This window comes from Oncorhynchus mykiss, chromosome 1 (assembly GCF_013265735.2).
Source record: "Oncorhynchus mykiss isolate Arlee chromosome 1, USDA_OmykA_1.1, whole genome shotgun sequence".
In the NCBI taxonomy this organism is placed as follows: Eukaryota; Metazoa; Chordata; class Actinopteri; order Salmoniformes; family Salmonidae; genus Oncorhynchus; species Oncorhynchus mykiss.
In genome coordinates, this window is record NC_048565.1 from 31,758,303 (window position 1) to 31,775,783 (window position 17,481).

Sequence of the window (17,481 nt, forward strand, 5' to 3'; positions counted from 1 at the left end):
GCAGCGTTGCAGTTCTTGACACACTCAAACCGGTATGCCTAGCACCTACTACCATACCCCGTTCAAAGGCACTTAAATCTTTTGTCATCCTCTGAATGGAACACATAAACAATCCATGTCTCAATTCTCTCAAGGCTTTAAAATCCTTCTTTAACCTGTCTTCTCCCCTTCATCTACACTGATTGAAGTGGATTTAACAAGTGACAAATGATCCCTCAATAAGGGATCATAGCTTTCACCTGGATTCACCTGGTCCGTCTTCGTCATGGAAAGAGCAGGTGTTCCTAATATTTTGTACACTCAGTCTATGGAAGTACTTTAGTGCCAAAAAAAGGGTTTAATATGGGTAAAAAAAATAACAGAATTTCATGAGCTTTCTCATATCTCTCAGATATAGGACAGGCACATCGAAGCCTACTTCCTTTTGATGTATTGTTTTACTGGCTGTTTTGTCATATATGAATATGTTATTCAATGGGTTTCTATGGGCTAATGGCAGTAAGGCCAAATTCATATTTTTTTTTTTTGGGGGGGGGGGGGTACTTACAGGGGTCCTAAAACTCTAAAGCAAAAAGCAAACATTTTCCTTGGTATGACCATCGGAAAACAATTACATATGTTAGCTTAGTTTAAACCCGGGACCTTAATTATTGCCTTTAAATCATATGCAATTCTTCTCAGCATAATATACTGTATATAGTGCATTATAGGTTTGACCAATCATCATACCTAAACTGTGTGATACTTGGATGACCTTCATTAACCTTTAGAATATAAGCGGAGGTGCTGTAAATTTAGGGAGAAGAAACATTTGCATTACACTCATGTAGAGGGTCTGGCCTCAATAGGGAGGCTGGGTTAGTCCATAGGAATTGTACCTGTGGCTGTGCAGAATATAGGAGACTGAGGGTGGCATCTGATGTGCAGTAGAGAGTCAGTGGAGGAGTGTGCCCACTGCGTCCAGTCCTCTGTGCCACTGCGTGGTGTGCCAGACTGCTGCTCTGAGGGCAGCGTGCCCACACACAAGCAAGGGAGGGTCACAGTCCATCAGTCTAACCCAGCCAGATCTCAGCACACTTAATCCACTCTCTCATTTTTTCTCAGCTATGGAGGGCTTCTGGCCCAGACTCAGCAGATGGCTGTGGTGGCTGTCATCAATATTGGATAAATCCTAAATATCTCCACAGGTTCTGGGAAATATGAAGCACATTTATACATCAGTAAATTACCTCCCTCTTGCCCTAGTCTCACACTCAAACTTTGGCAGAGGTTCTCCCTCATGTCCTAATGGAGTTGTTGAGTCCCTGGACCAGCCCACTTATGTCCTTTAAGTGGGTGTATTTCCTCGATATTGCCTGCGTACAGTAGTTTGTTGTGCTCTTTTCTTGTGTTTTCTGTCAGTTCCTCATGTTATTGTTTTCTCCTTGTCTTGCAGCGGGATGCTAAAGGACAGTATCTGTTCGACCTCATCTGCCACCACCTGAACCTACTGGAGAAGGACTACTTTGGCATCAGATATGTGGACCCAGACAAGCAGCGGGTGTGTGTGTGTGTGTTTGTGTGTGTGTGTGTGTGTGTGTGTGTGTGTGTGTTTGTGTGTGTGTGTGTGTGTGTGTGTGTGTGTGTGTGTGTGTGTGTGTGTGTGTGTGTGTTTGTGTGTGTGTGTGTGTGTGTGTGTGTGTGTGTGTGTGTGTGTGTGTGTGTGTGTGTGTGTGTGTGTGTGTGTGTGTGTGTGTGTGTGTGTGTGTGTGTGTGTGTGTGTGTGAGTGCGTGCGTGAGTGTGCTGCATGAAGCATACTGCAGTAGAGGTGACGGTTCAAACAGATACAGGGCCAGATTGAAGATGTATGTTATTTTCTTTCTTTCATAACACACCATATTAGAGTGACACTCATTCCATCAGCAGCAGCAGAGCACTAAAAATAGCGTGTAGCTGCACTGCTTGATTCATGAAGAATTAACGTGTGCTCAGAGTGTGTGTTTTAGCCACAGAGACAAGACACAGGTCCTGCTGATCCTGCATTTCCAATGAAGAGAGGGGCTTGATGGAGTTAATGTTCCCAGAAGGACAGGGGGATGAAGCAGGGCCTGATATTCTGGCAGAACCAGAGTTACCTTCAGCACTGAGCCTAGAGAGCACTGCCGCAGTGTGTCTGTCTGTCTGGCCAGGCCCAGGCATACTGGTGTAGTATCATCTGATACAACATCCATTACTGTCATTTATATACAAAGAGGTTATCCTTATGGGCCTTCACTGTTCAATTTGCTTTAGCATGATGTTGATTTAATGACACAAATCAGGACTTGATAGCATGAATGATGTTGGTGTGTTTTAGATCCGAAGCTGACATGACATGACACAGGCTTTCACACGTCTTCAGATGAACAGTCATTCCTGTCTATTGCATTTAACCTGCTAGCTTTTGTAGCGTGATATGGAGTGATATGAGCATGGTGTCAGGAGTAACAGCTCAGCTCAGCTGTAGTTAAGGCGGTAGAAGCAGGATTTTCAGACGTTTCACTTTTGTCACACTTTGATCATGTGTCTTTTTTGTTGTTGATGCAGCATTGGTTGGAGGTCACAAAGTGTATTGCCAAGCAGATGAAATGTAAGTATGTTGAGTGTCTTCCTGTTCATGCTATGATAATTTTGCCAATTGAGCAATTATAGTTATCATCACCATGGGGTCTCTAATGACACGTCATTCAATTTGACTAATGGGAGGCAGGTAGCCTAATGGTTAAGAGCGTTGGGCCAGTAGCCAAAAGGTTGCTGTTTCACATCCCTGAGGCATCTAGATGACAAATCTGTCATGAGCCCTTGAGCAAGGCACTTAACCCTAATTTCTCCTGTACATGGCTCTGGCTAAGAGTGTCTGCTAAAATGTAAATGTAATGATTGTGCATTTGAATACAGATGGTAGGAAGTTACTGTATTTTGATTTCAACAGATCACGATTCTCCATTTGACTGTGAGTAGGGACAGAAAATATGAACTGTCTCTCAAAAAAACTCAAATAAATCCTAGCAGAAGATAATCCACACTAAGCTCTCACCCACTCTCTTGTCTTTGCAAATCATCATGAACTGTGTCTTGCTAATTGTGGATACAGAGTTTTTAAGTGAGATTCTGTTAACCTAATCTACTGTATACTGTGCTATGATATGAAGTAAAGATCGAAACTAATTTTCATTCATGGTAATAATTTTTCAGTGTCACCTTCAAAGATTGCTGCTAATGGGTTCTGTTTAAATTGAGTAGGCATTTGAAATGCTAATATGTTAACTGAAATGGTTTCATCAATTCATGTTAGCACTATGTTAGAACACCTTTTCAAGGTGGTGCTTTTAGAGCATTTTTTCAGTTAATCATTTTAACTCTGACCATGAAATGTTCCTGACCATTTTGTTCTCCATTGCTGACTCAAGCCTTTGTCCCCCAGCCCAGCCTCCGTTCACCATGTGTCTCAGAGTCAAGTTTTACCCTCCTGATCCCGCTGCTCTCAAAGAGGAAATAACCAGGTAGGATCTTTTGTGATGCTCAGCAAAGTAAAGAAATGCCAACAACCATTCCCCCAGCCACCACTCGGGGTTCCTCTAGTACAGGTATTCCCAAACTGGGGTACGTCTCACTGCCAAAAATAAAATGAAACCATCTAGTGTTCAGCGAAATAACAACACAATCTCAAATACAGGTAGTCTAACAAATAATTAACATCAGATCACATTAACCGTTACTTTCTTGCGGGAAACCTTAACTCTTCCACAGACATATAGAAACGAAACATGACAATTTGAATATAAGCCACAGGAGTTTTTGGAGCGAGAATAACTACTTTTGAGTAGTAAGACGTGTAAAAGCAAAAGATACCATTAATAAGATGGGTCTAGAAGCGTTTTCTATGGTGAGCTACCGAGTGGCTAGGACAGCCAAGCCCCATACTATTGTGGAGGACTTAATTCTTCCTGCTGCCACGGATATGGCTGGGACAATGCTGGGGAAAAGGCACAAAACACTATTGCATTATACAATGATATGGGCAGCAAACATGTAACGCTTTTAAAACATACAGAAGTGCGCTGGTTATCAAGGGGGAGAGTATCCACATGTATTTTTTAAATGGGGAGACGAGCTTAAAGTTTTCTTTACTGACCATCATTTTCACTTGTCTGACCGCTTGCATGATGACGAGTTTCTCAATCTAGGATTGCAGGGACTCTCCACAAGTATATTCAATGTGCGGGACAAAATTGAGGCTATGAATAAGAAGTTGGAGCTCTTTTCTGTCTGAATTAAGAAGGATCACACACAGGTCTTTCCATCATTGTATGATTTTTTTGTGTGCAAATGAACTCAAGCTTACGAACAATGTCAAATGTGATATAGCGAAGCACCTGAGTGAGCTGGGTGCGCAATTACGCAGGTACTTTCCAGAAACTGATTCGTTATCCCTTTCATGCCCTGCCTCCAGTCCACTTACCGATATCTGAACAAGAGAGTCTCATCAAAATTACAACAAGCGGTTCTGTGAAAATTTGATTTAATCAGAAGCCACTGCCAGATTTCTGGAAAGGGCTGCGCTCAGAGTTTCTTGCCTTGGCAAATCGCGCTGTTAAGACACTGATGCCCTTTGCAACCACGTACCTATGTGAGAGTGGATTCTCAGCCCTCACTAGCATGAAAACTAAATACAGGCACAGACTGTGTGGAAAATGATTTAAGACTGAGACTCTCTCCAATACAACCCAACATTGCAGAGTTATGTGCATCCTTTCAAGCACACCCTTCTCATTAACCTGTGGTGGGTTATTCACAATTTTTGATGAACAAATAAGGTTTTATGTAAGATGGATAAATTAAGAGCAAAAATATTGATTATTATTATTTGTGCCCTGGTCCTATAAGAGCTCTTTGTCACTTCCCACGAGCCGGGTTGTGACAAAAAGGGTTGTGACATTCTTATGTTTAATACATTTATCGTATAGCTTACAATGATGGCAACAAAAAAAATAATATTTGAGTGTGCGCTGACCCTGGTGCTAGAGGGGGTACGCAGCTGGAGGTTGAATGTTTGAAGGGGTACGGGACTATAAAAGTTTGGGAACCACTGCTCTAGTATAAAGAAGAAGTAAGGTAGAGCAGCTATGGTTTTGTGTATAAAATCTTTTAAAAACTTTTACCTTTTCAAAAGCAGTTTCAAAGCACCCTCTGCTTATCACCTTTTCTCATACTTTTCTTTTTCTCCAGAAGTGTTTGCCTGCTGAATGCACATACAGTATTTTTAGTTTTTCTAGTCATTATTGAAGGGCCTCCATAATAAAGCAATTCTGAGCACTTTGTTTCTAAAATAGTGCGATAAATATTAAAAAGAGACTGCAGTTTGAAGTAAAGTTGAGATGTACGTAAAAAGCCTTCCTAAGTAAGCTGGCGGGCAAGCCTGTTCTCAGAAATTTCTGCTAAATTGGGAGGCTGTGTAGCTGGGCTGTGTTCTCCGTTGGTCTCTCTGGCCGGCTGACTGGCTGGCTGTGGAGGGAAGGCAGGGAAGGAGGAGGACTTAGGGTCAGTGACGGCTAGCAGACTCTTCTAAATGATACATGATTAGCCCCCAGCTAGCTCAGATTGGAATAATTTTTGCACAGTTCTTCGCCTGACTCCCTCATCCCCTGTGCAGTCTGCAATGAGGTCACCCAGAAAAGCCTCTCTGTGCCCTCAATAGGGCCTTTAAACACCCTCTGATACGCTCTGATTTCTACCTCCTGATGATGACATCAAAGAAGCTAGTACAGTGCATTCGGAAAGTACCCCTTCACTTTTCCCACATTTTGTTACGTTACAGCCTTATTCTAAAATTGATTCATTGTTTTTTTCCTCATCAATCTACCCACAATACCCCATAATGGCAAAGCAAAAAAAGGTTTACACATTTTTATAGAAAAAATGGAAATGTCACATTGACATATGTTTTCAGATCCTTTACCTGTGGCAGCGATTACAGCCTCACCTTTGGCAGCGATTACAGCCTCGAGTCTTCTTGGGTATGACGCTACAAGCTTGTCACACCTGTATTTGGGTAGTTACTCCCATTCTTCTCTGCAGATCCTCTCAATCTCTGTCAGGTTGGATGAGGAGCGTCGCTGCGCAGCTATTTTCAGGTCTCTCCAGAGATGTTCGATCAGGTTCAAGTCCGGGCTCTGGCTGGGAACTCAAGGACATTCAGAGACTTGTCCTGAAGCCACCCCAGCGTTGTCTTGGCTGCGTGCTTAGGGTCGTTGTCCTGTTAGAAAGTGAACCTTTGCCCCAGTCTGAGGTCCTGAGTGCTCTGGAGCAGGTTTTCATCAAGGATCTCTCCGTACTTTCTGAATGCACTGTACGTGTGCAAATTGAGTATGAGTGTGTTTCTTTTGCCTGTGTATCGGTACGTGTGTTTGATTATGTCTATTACAATGTGTGTGTATGTGTTGAAAGGAGGCATACACACCTAGCCTGTTTCATATGAGGTGTTTGACATCTCATATTCATTACTGTCTAGGGATTCATTCACTTGGGTGTGATGAAATGAACATAGAATGCTGAGTGCAGATAATGAATTGTGTGGTTTATGTATGGGTGACAGGTTCTGATGGAGTGGGAGAGGGAGGGGAGAAGGGGAGTGAAGGCTGAAGAAAAGAGAGATAGAGAGAGAGGGATTATGAGAGTGGCAGGGAGGGATAGACCACCTCATCTAGTTGGAGGTCAGGAAGAGGAACGGTAAAAGGAGGCTAAATGATACAAATAAATGACATGTATTTTTCAATGTTGTTTCCTTGTTAATCAAATACTGAAAGGATACTGTATAATATATAGCACAATGGTTAGACCACACAATTAGGGAAGAGGATAGGGATGGGTAAAATATTCATTTCAATTCACGGCTGTCCTTCAACAAATCTACCGACAGCAGAAGTGTGAAAGGTAGATAAAAAGACTAAATAAATGTAGGGCAGAAAATTGGCAGGGTACAGCATCGGTGATTTACTGGTGTCACCCAGAGAGAGAAAGGAAGTTTTTTTTTTTTAACACATATGGCTCCTTAAGTGATATGCTATTGACTGTTGTGGAGTTGGTCTAGATTACAAAGTTACAGCCGTTATACGTGTCGGTATACGTGTTATACGTGTCTTTTCGCATTCACATAGGTTCTCCTGGACTTATTTTGGTGTTGGTTGTGTCAAGTTGGTGTCAGGGGAATCTGGGGTCCATTTGGTCATCTCTCCAAATGGTCCGTAAAAACCATTTCTTTCACATGTTACATTCACTTTCAGAATCTTTAAATGGGCAAACCTGTACAGAAACCATTGCTAACACCTGCATTGTTCCAGGTGTTAGTCTCAGTCTGCAGTCTGTGTAGCTGCATTGTTCCAGGTGTTAGTCTCAGTCTGAAGCCAGTGCAGCTAGTGTATCTGGCAGACAGTGCTGCTGTGTTCTGGGAGGCCCTGGTCCCATCTGGGTTCTAATCTGTAGGCTTGAACAGAAACACAGTCAGTCGACAATAGCAGCAGTTTGCCTCAGGACCTTCCCTACCAAACCCTGTCCCCAAAACTAATTTAAACATCCTTTCCCCAGAAACAGAAAGCACATTTTGTGCAAAATCTATACTTTTTTCATTCAAAGCACCCAAGGGAATCTGAAAATCAGCATTCTTTTGAGTTTGTCAGTGGTGATGTCTTGCCATGTAGTTGTTTTGCAATAGATCTAAAAATATGTGTCTGTAATATTGATGAATCTCTTTAAAGTAGACGTGTGACTGAGTTGCATGACCTCTGACCTGCTTTCCCCTCTCTGTGCTGGTCACAGATATTTAGTCTTCCTGCAGATCAAGAGAGATCTGTACCACGGCCGCCTCCTGTGTAAGACATCGGATGCTGCCATGCTGGCTGCCTTCATCCTGCAAGGTACAGTGACAGGACCTGACAGGCTGGATTTGCCTGCCCCACTCTCTGGACTGTATTTTCAAATGACTTCTCCCCTGCCAGTCACCCCACCATCGAGATAAATACCAGCCAGGAAAAAAAATACTTGGATTGTAGTGTAATCAGTTTGTAACGCAAATGATATGTCCTGTGGGTTTCTTACCTCCGTATTGACTGATCTCTACTGTATACTAAAAAGCATGACATTAGAATTTCATGCAGACAACATGTGCACCTCCATACTAATTTCCATTGTCAAACCATAGCTGACAAAGAAAGATGGGATGGCTGATAAGTAAGATCAATACTTTGAATGCATAAACACGAGGTTGTCGTTCCAGGTTATAAGGTCTTCAACATGATTATCAGGCATCTTGCTATCAGCACTATCGTTAGCTGTTTAAAATCAAAAGCAAATTGTATTCGTCACGTACACAGTTTACAGCAAGTGTAATGAAATGCTTATGTGCTTGCTCCCTCAACAATGCAGTACTTTATTCAATTACATTTACAGCAATAAAAATAGTCAAGTCCAAAATAACTGTTAATAGAAGTAATAGGAGAGGTAGTATGCATAGTGATAATGGAATGTGTTACACTGGATTTACTATTACACTGTATTTACAAATATAAAGTGGGTAGTGACTTGATCACGCAGTAGAATAAATAGTATATACTAGAACAGCAGCTTTGACTGTGTGTGTGTGCATGTCTGTGTGTGTGTTCTGAGTGTATGTTTGGGCATACGTTAGTGTGTAAGGTTTGGATGTGTGGGTAGTCAGTGGAAATAATCTCTACGGTGCAGGTCTATGCAGGAAGACATCTAGGGTTAGCTGTTCAGCAGTCGAAAAGCCTGGTGGTCCGAGACCCAATGCTCTGATACCTCTTGCCAGATGGTAACCGAGTGAACAGTCTGTGACTCGGGCGACAGAAGTCCTTGATTATCTTTTGGGCCTTCCTCCGACACCCTCTGGAGTAGATGTCCTGCCTGGCAGGGAGCTCTCCCCCAGTGATGTATTGGGCCGTCCTCACCACCCTCTGTAGAGCATTCTGGTTGAAGGGGGTGTAGTTGCCGTACCAGGTGGTGATGCAGCCGGTCAAGATGCTCTCGATGGTGTAACTGTAGAACTTCTTGAGGACCCGTGGGCCCATACCGAATTTCTTCAGTCGCCTGAGGTTGAAGAGGCACTGTTGCTCCTTCCTCACTCCGTTTCCTGTAGTCCACGATCAGCTCATTTTGCTGACATTGAGGGAGAGGCTTTTTTCCTGGAACCACTCTTGACAGGGCTCTAACCTCCTCCCTGTAGGCAGTTTCATCGCAGTCAACGTCAGGCCCACCACCAGTGTGTCATCGTTAAACTTAATGATGGTGTTGGAGTCATGTGCGGCCACGCAGTCGTGGGTGTACAGGGAGTACAGGAGGGGGCTGACCACACACCTCTGGGGGGCCCCCATGTTGAGGGTCAGCGTGGCGGAGGTGTTGTTGCCTAACCTCACTACCTCACTACCAGGGGCGGCAGTAACCAGTAACCACTAGGCTAGTGTTGGGCCAGTAACCGAAAGGTTGGTGGATCGAATCCCTGAGCTGACAAGGTAAAAATGTGATGTTCTGCCCCTGAACAAGGCAATTAACCCACTGTTCCTAGGCTATCATTGTAAGTAAGAATTTGTTCTTAACTGACTTGCCTAGTTAAATAAAGGTTAATAAATAAATAACCTGGGGTCTGCCCGTCAGCAAGTCCTGGATCCATCTGCAGAGAGGGGGTGTTCATGCCTTGAGCTTAGTGTCAATGGTGTTGAATGATGAGATGTAGTCAATGAACAGCATTTTCATGTAAGCATGGAGCTCACACACAGTAGACACTCTAAAAACAGGCAGGCTGTATGTGTGAGGGGTACAGCGAGCGAGCCAAAGTCTGCAGAAAGTGCAGTATCAGGTCCCTTGGCAGGTGCCCTTGCTCTGTTCAGGATGGGCTGCTGCTGAATTAAAGATGTGCTGCCTGGTCACCTCCTCGTCCTCGCTCGCTGGGGGAAATAATTGTCAGGGACTTTAGTGCTGCATGAAGTCACCAATAAACAACAGCAACCCTGGGCCAGTTTAAAAATGTTGTCATTTCAGAGCTCTGCTGACATACAACACAGGCTGCCTGTGAACCAACACATGGAGTGATGTGGATATTAGACATATTACTGTATATACTGTATGTAACCATGTAGGGTTAGAGTGTGGTGCTGTGAAATGGTATATCATTTCATGACATTTTTTCTATCTCTGTGTTCCAGCTGAGATTGGGGACTATGACCCTGGGAAACATCCTGAAGGATACAGCTCTAAATTCCAGTTCTTTCCAAAACATTCAGAGAAGCTGGAGAGACGAATCTCAGATATACACAAGACAGAATTGATGTAAGGACCGATCCACTGTTCTTGGGTCTCTCTCAACCACTCACACTTGCATGCACGTTCATGTATACACACAACATTCAACCTATAAGACAACTCAAAGCACTTACAAGTGATTCAACTTTTATAGCGCTATTCATTTAAAAGAAATCTCAAAGCACTGTAATTGTTATCATCTTGGAGACTAGTTCCTTCACCCTTTTCTCAAACATTTGTTTCATCAAATGGAAAATCTTCTAAAGCTTGCAACTAGCAGAAACGAGGCAGATAGACTGACTAATGGCCCTCTGTTATTTAAGGGTTTTATAGAAAGCAGGGTTGAGATGGTGGAATTGTCTTGAGCACACAAATTAGTACTACCTTTCATTAGTACAGTCATTAGTGTACTAATGATCTAGTAGGGAGTGCAATGCATTACACCTAATGAAGTAGGATAAGGTAGTGTGCACACAACGCACGCACACAAACACGCACACACATCACTTTCTCTGTCAGCAGGTTAGGAGACATCACTGAGGGTTTCTTCATGATGATACACAGGTTAGCAGATTAAGCATCACTGAGGGTTTCTTCATGATGATACACAGGTTAGCAGATTAAGCATCACTGAGGGTTTCTTCATGATGATACACAGGTTAGCAGATTAAGCATCACTGAGGGTTTCTTCATGATGATACACAGGCTGTGACAGACACTTACCACACTGATCCTTCACGCTCTCCCTCAGGACTCTGAAGGTCATGTGATTGAGGCCGCATGGATAATGGTTTAGCCATAATGAATGAGCTATTTATCCTCCCGCAATGCACTTCTCCTTTGTTTAAACCATAATTAGTATGAGATAATGTGCTCTATAGAAATGAAAATACATTGAAACATGGATCAGACATTTTCACTTTAGCTCAGAGGTGATTTGAAGGTTCTTTAATGTTTGTTGCCATTACTGAGTGTTTTGTCTACACTGAAAAAAGGTGCTTCAGTATCTAGAACCTAAAAAGGTTTCTTTGGCTGTCCCCATAGGCGAACCCTTTTTGGTTGTAAGTAGAACATTTTCCACAGAGTGTTCTACATGGAACCCAAAAGGCTTATTCTATGGGGACAGCCAAAGAACCCTTTTGGAATCCCGTGAACTGGTCATGGCCATGGAACATACTTTATACTGTGGAAAGCATGGAGGATGTGACTGCACCCAAATGAGTGTAGTCTGAGTTTCGTAGATATAGGAGCTGTAAGATAATTATAGATAAGATCCTCTGCTGCTCTCTAGTGGGTTGTTCACATCTCACCACCAACAGAACACCTGTCCAACATGCCTGGCTGTGGAAAATATCCTTGAAATGCTGAGGCAGGTGCCTATTTAGATGTTTTGAGTGTATCAGTAATTCAAGCCTAAGGGTCGTGGGCATATCTTGATGTGTTTTGCTGGAGGTCAGGCTGATACTCACGTTACTCCATTGCTATTGGATGTTGAATGGTTGGTGCTTGATTACATGTTAATTTGTAAAGGCATCTAGGACGGTTGACACACTATCTGCATGTCTGGCCATGTATCCAGATCTCTGTGGTCTATTCAGCATCTGCTAGCTCCGTCTGGTGATCAATCCTCTGTGTAAGGGGAAGAGTTTTGTCACTGTTAATATTATTCAGGCACTTTACTTCTTTTCACAGACCTGGCTCTATTGATGTTAAGTATCTTATCAGACATTGATGCCATATTTGCTGGTGCTCTTTCTCAGTGGCCAGACACCTGAAACATCAGAGCTGAACTTCCTCCAGAAAGCCCAGATGCTGGAGACATATGGTGTGGATCCTCATCCTTGCAAGGTGGCCAATTCTCACACACTGCTGCTTCAGTTTAAGACATTTTCATTTAAAGACCATTTTTTTTCCCTCTACTTGAGCTTTGAGGTCTCTCTTGGTAGAACGGATAACAACTTTCTTAAACAAATAGCTGCATATACAGTTATGTAGTATATTCAGTGTGTTTGTGTGTATTTGATACAGGTATATTGAGTATGTATGTATGGTGCCATTATGTAAAACACTTTATTCTGTTTCTGACAGGATGTATCTGGAAATCCAGCCTTTCTTGCCTTCACCCCGTTTGGATTTGTCGTGCTTCAGGGAAATAAGAGGGTTCATTTCCTCAAGTGGTGAGTAGAAGGATTTCTCCCCTAACCCTAAACCAAAATACCCTATCTTGTTATACTGTCACAATCAACAGAGTGTGTCCATCTGTCTCTCTCCTCCTGACCAGAATGCATACAGGACTTACAGGAAGGAGTCTCATTATCTTAGCTAGTCGCTACCATTCTGGGCATATGATTCCACAGCCTGTCTGTTCAAAATCAACTTGTTTACAGATTGGATGCTTAAGAGAAAAACATGTTTTCAACCACAACGCAGAAATGTTCATGCATGCAGCAGTGGCTATAAGAATCTTCAAAGACATATGGATCAATGCTGAATTCTATTCCATACAGCTCCTCTCTTTAAGCCAGTAACTCACTGTATTGGGTACTGTAATAGTTCAATATGGGTTAGATATAGAAATCCCACCGCCTAATTCAGTACCGTATGTCTGTAATACTTACTAATTCTGGCCAAGAAGACAATGTGAATGTTACAACATGTTACAATATTTATGTTTCTTTGTTGGCTTTACCCATCCCATGTCCCCAGTTTGCCTGGGAAATTATCAGAAATGTGTTCTGTCAGACAAACATGGAGATTTTTGTGTGATCTGTTAGTGGTTGTGAGGACATTTTAAAGAGCCTCTCAGTGCAGCCGGATGTGTGTGTAACTATCCCCTTTCCTTGTGGGCAGGAATGAGGTGACTAAACTGAAGTTCGAGGGAAAGATATTCCATATATATGCAAATCAGAAGGAGGTGAGAGCATGAATTATTGTTGTGTGTTGGGGGAGTCAAGCAGAGAGAGCAGCGCAGCAACATACTGTTACTGTTTTATGGCCATTATACTCTGACAACAGGGCTTGGAGACACCATGATCTAGTCATTACCACAGACCAGTGTGTTCCATCAACAGCGGTAGTTACAGTAATGGCTCTTGACTCTTGAAACTCTGAGATAAACTGTCAGTTTGTTTTATTTTCCTGCACATTTATTTCTAATGTGCAGGACAAAAAGATCATCTTGACATACTTTGCACCAACACCAGAGGCCTGCAAGCACCTGTGGAAATGTGGAGTGGAGAACCAAGCCTTCTACAAGTAAGTGTTGTTCTTCCTCTAGTCCGTAGCTACACACTGTACTCCAGTGTATCTGTGAGAGTGGTCGAAAGGGGGCTCTCCTCCCACCCTGAAGTGTCCTTTTCCGAGAGGGGATGAGACGCGTGGCAACGGTGACCTATTGTGAGTGAGTGTGCACTGGAGTGAGGCAGTGAACACCCCACTGCTCCTCCAGAGAAATGAGTACTCCTTCCGTCTCAGCCATGACTGATTGTATGTCCTCTACCCATCACCTCTGGGAGGAGTTAAAATATCCCCACCCCCTGCAGCACATCAACACAATGACTGGAGAGAGTGTTGTAATGGATGAGGGTGACAGGGAATGATGCTAAGGAGTGTGTGGGCTGAGAAGGTGCTCAGGTGATATAAGGACACAGGGGAAGGGGAGGGAGAAGAGAGAAAGGGGGAGGAAAGAGCAAACGTAGGGCAGCTCACAGCACACAGCGAAATGGAATTAGTATGATGAGATTTCCGGCTATAGGGCTGTAGATCTCAGTGGGGACTGGTGGATTTTCAGGGACGCCTGGCTCATTGGCACAGAGTTTCATACTGCTGTAATGAAAGCCATCTGTCTATGAGTGCTACATCCCACAGAAACAGACACATGCACATCAGGCACACACCACACATACACACATTTATAATTCAGGGCACCATGATCTTTTATGTAATTTTCCCATAGTTATAACTAAGCTATGTCTTACATATAGTATACTGCATGCACACATCTCCCAGGAGGACTAGGCACTAGGCCATAATACTTGACAGTCAGGGTGTTGGTTTCCAGTCCAGCCTGGGCTTAAAGAACCAGATAGCATATAAGAAGGCTGGAAATAAAGAAGCCCATGGTATGTACTAAAAGTGAGAACAGCAAATTGAGAATAGGCTGTGATGCTGTAGGAGGGAGAATAGGATCAGTCCACAGACTCCTTACAATGTAAAGAGGGAAAAGTATTTAACACCCCTCTTCCCTTCTTTTGCCCCTTCATCAGGCTGGAGAAGTCGAGTCAGGTGCGGACAGTGTCCAGCAGCAACCTGTTCTTCAAGGGGAGTCGTTTCCGCTACAGGTATAGCCAATTATGACAGTGAATAGAGGGCACAGCAGAGAGCCCACAGCTGTGCTGTAGAGCTTGTCCCTTAGGAGGGGACCATTACCTGAGCCTGACACCTCACACAGTAGGCTAGAGGACACAGACGTGACAGTGTTTTAGTTGCAGGTTCCATTTCATTCTTTTCATATCTGTGAACACCAAAGGGCAAGGGGCGGGAAAAATAACTGGGCATGTGAAACCTTTTAAAGGTTTTAGACTTATTGTGTTTCACCTGTTTTATAGTTATTGTGGTTCACCACAATATGAACTACAAATCTAAATGTTCAAATGGTTTCAAATGATTACAGGTGAGTCCAGTGTGTTATGATGAAAGGTTGAGTTTGTGTTTCAACCTTTGGTTATCTTTTTGATATTGCAGTATTGTCTTGAGACAGTGATTGGGTAAGAGAGTGGGTTCACCAGGTTAATCTAATCTCAGTTCCCATGTACTGATGCTTCTCACTGAACTGCTGTCAGTGTACTGTGTGGCACCAGGGAGTCTGGGGTCTTGTGTGTGTGTGTGTGTGTGTGTGTGTGTGTGTGTGTGTGTGTGTGTGTGTGTGTGTGTGTGTGTGTGTGTGTGTGTGTCTGAGCTCAATTATTGTGCTCTATTGTAGTGGACGAGTAGCGAAAGAAGTGATGGAGCAGAGTGCCAAAATCAAACGAGAGCCTCCAGAAATACACAGGTAATATCCATGCTATCCACTAGATGTCAATGTGGGAACTGTATCATCTCAGATTACAAATATGGGATGTGTGTGCATGTGTGCCTCCGTATGTATGTTTGTGTGGACATGTGCATGTTGTGTGTCTCCACAGGGCTGGCCTGGTTCCCAGTAGAAGCTGTCCGTCCATAACTCATGGCCCGCGCCTCACCAGTGTTCCACGCACCCGCCGGAGAGCTGTCCACATATCCATCATGGAGGGTAAGAGTTTGACCTGACCCTTGACACACTAGTTCCCTCAGTCAAACCTGGCACTCAATAACAATCCCCTCAGGAATGTGGACAGTAGGGACGCAGCTCTGTCAGTTTCTGTAGCAAAATGAACACGTACGGTAGACTGGAGAGTTGTGGGAATGTGTCGCAACGCATTAGTTTGGATCTGTGGTTTTAAAAGTCATCTGTGGATAATTCAGTGGAGCAATAATAGAGGGGAGGGTGTTAAATCCAAAGAGTTTTAAATGGATCAGGTTCTTGCTCCTATTTGGGAGCTTGTTATCCCCCTCCCCAGAACACACACGCATATACACACACTGTAACCTGAGCTTGATCATGTCCCAGCTTGTGGGAGTGGAGGGCTAAGTCGCATGTGTGTGTGTCACTCAGGCTACTCTATTTCAGTGCCAGCTCTCAGCGCTGGGCGTGTGTGTGAGAGTGAGGGGTACAGTGCCAGTACAAAGGCAGTTGGTGCAGCCATCAGTCAGTCCATCTGCCCTGGGGCCTGGGCTCTGAGCCTGCAGGTGGGCCTGCTCCTCCTCTCGCACACAGTGATCTGACCTGCCTTTGTCCCTGAGGCTAACCTTGCAGGCTGACACTGCAGCATGGGCTTGGGTGAACAGGAGCAGCATGACTGAAGGTCACTGGTACCTGTCCTTGTCACAGCTGAGTCCCTGCTTGCCTCCCAGTATGTACACCTGGCTATACGCAGGTCTGGCTCTAGGCTGCTGCAATGAGTGAGAGGGTCTGATGCTGCATGTCTCAGGGAGCTATGAGAAGTGCTCACCCATCACCCATAACCCCCTGCCTGTGCTGACTGGCTGTCTTACAGTTGTATTAATACCTCTGCCGAAAATAGCCAGGGCCTTTCTCTCCATGTATGTCACTGCCCTGGGTGGGGCCTGAACAGGGCCAGCGCTGGCCGTCTGAACACTGCTAGAGCAGGACAGTGGCTCTCGCTAGCCCTCATACTGCCAGCCAAGACAGCAGCCATCGGTCTAACACACATAGCGAGACCACCAGGGCTCTGGGACAGGGACCACCAGGACTGTACAAAGACACACATGCTTTGAGCTCTAGAAGACGCCACCATGGTAAAGTGTCTGATCCGCATCACCACCCGGGTGAACGTCCACCTGCGGATGATCAACCACTGCTACCGAGATGTGAAGGTGCGTGTGCTGAGCCTGGGACCCCGGATGCTGGGAAAGGCCCTGGGCGTCCTGCCCCTCTACCCTTCCCTGACTGGGCAGGAGCCTGACAGCCTCTCCCCTCTGCCTCCCCCCATCCTGCCTGGCACCCCTCTGCCCGACAGCCGGCCCCAGTCCAGCACCCCGACAGGTAACTTCATCAGTACCATCCTGGAGTGTGTGTTACACAGTTACCAGCTCTCTCTGTGTTAAATCACTCCCACCACATCAATGTTGACCGAATGGAAATGGCACCATGCATTTGATGCTGTTGATGGCGGATCCTCTAAATCATATGGTCCTTGGTGGTCCTTTGTGAATGGAGTGTCTTTTGGTCTATTTTTCTTTGAGATGTTGGTTAATTTATCCTTTTTGTTGGTTTCGACGAAGTCTTGAGTTTATGGGTCTCATTATTCTGGTTGTGATGGTTGAGGTACAAACTAATGAGCTGATTGATCCTGGTTTGTTGTTGTTTTGTGAAGTTATGATTTGATTTTGAATTCAATATATGTTGAATTATATCTTGGCCTTTCAAGGATTTTGATGTCCTTTGCAAAATATATTGTTGCAGTCAATTGTTTGTAGGTTGCATTTGGCAATCTGCCCTGCAACCAAGCATATCCTAGGATGTACTGAAGGAGATTACCAATGAGTAAAGA

At 44.1% G+C, this 17,481-nt stretch overlaps 1 protein-coding gene across 3 annotated transcripts in view; it reads left to right on the forward strand.

Annotated features, from left to right (window-relative positions):
* The window catches only part of LOC110521218 (FERM domain-containing protein 5), a 113,540-nt gene that overhangs the window by 89,647 nt on the left and 6,412 nt on the right, over positions 1-17,481 (forward strand). For 2 of the 3 annotated variants that reach the window (XM_021598657.2, XM_036975692.1), the window contains exons 2-13: positions 1,436-1,540; positions 2,567-2,609; positions 3,444-3,522; positions 7,835-7,932; positions 10,234-10,357; positions 12,091-12,178; positions 12,419-12,507; positions 13,181-13,244; positions 13,494-13,585; positions 14,596-14,670; positions 15,312-15,380; positions 15,514-15,620. In XM_021598657.2, coding sequence (XP_021454332.1) covers positions 1,436-1,540; positions 2,567-2,609; positions 3,444-3,522; positions 7,835-7,932; positions 10,234-10,357; positions 12,091-12,178; positions 12,419-12,507; positions 13,181-13,244; positions 13,494-13,585; positions 14,596-14,670; positions 15,312-15,380; positions 15,514-15,620 — 1,033 coding nt within the window. The remainder of the gene's footprint in view (positions 1-1,435; positions 1,541-2,566; positions 2,610-3,443; positions 3,523-7,834; positions 7,933-10,233; positions 10,358-12,090; positions 12,179-12,418; positions 12,508-13,180; positions 13,245-13,493; positions 13,586-14,595; positions 14,671-15,311; positions 15,381-15,513; positions 15,621-17,481) is intronic. The other variant, XM_021598665.2, reaches the window with a different exon arrangement.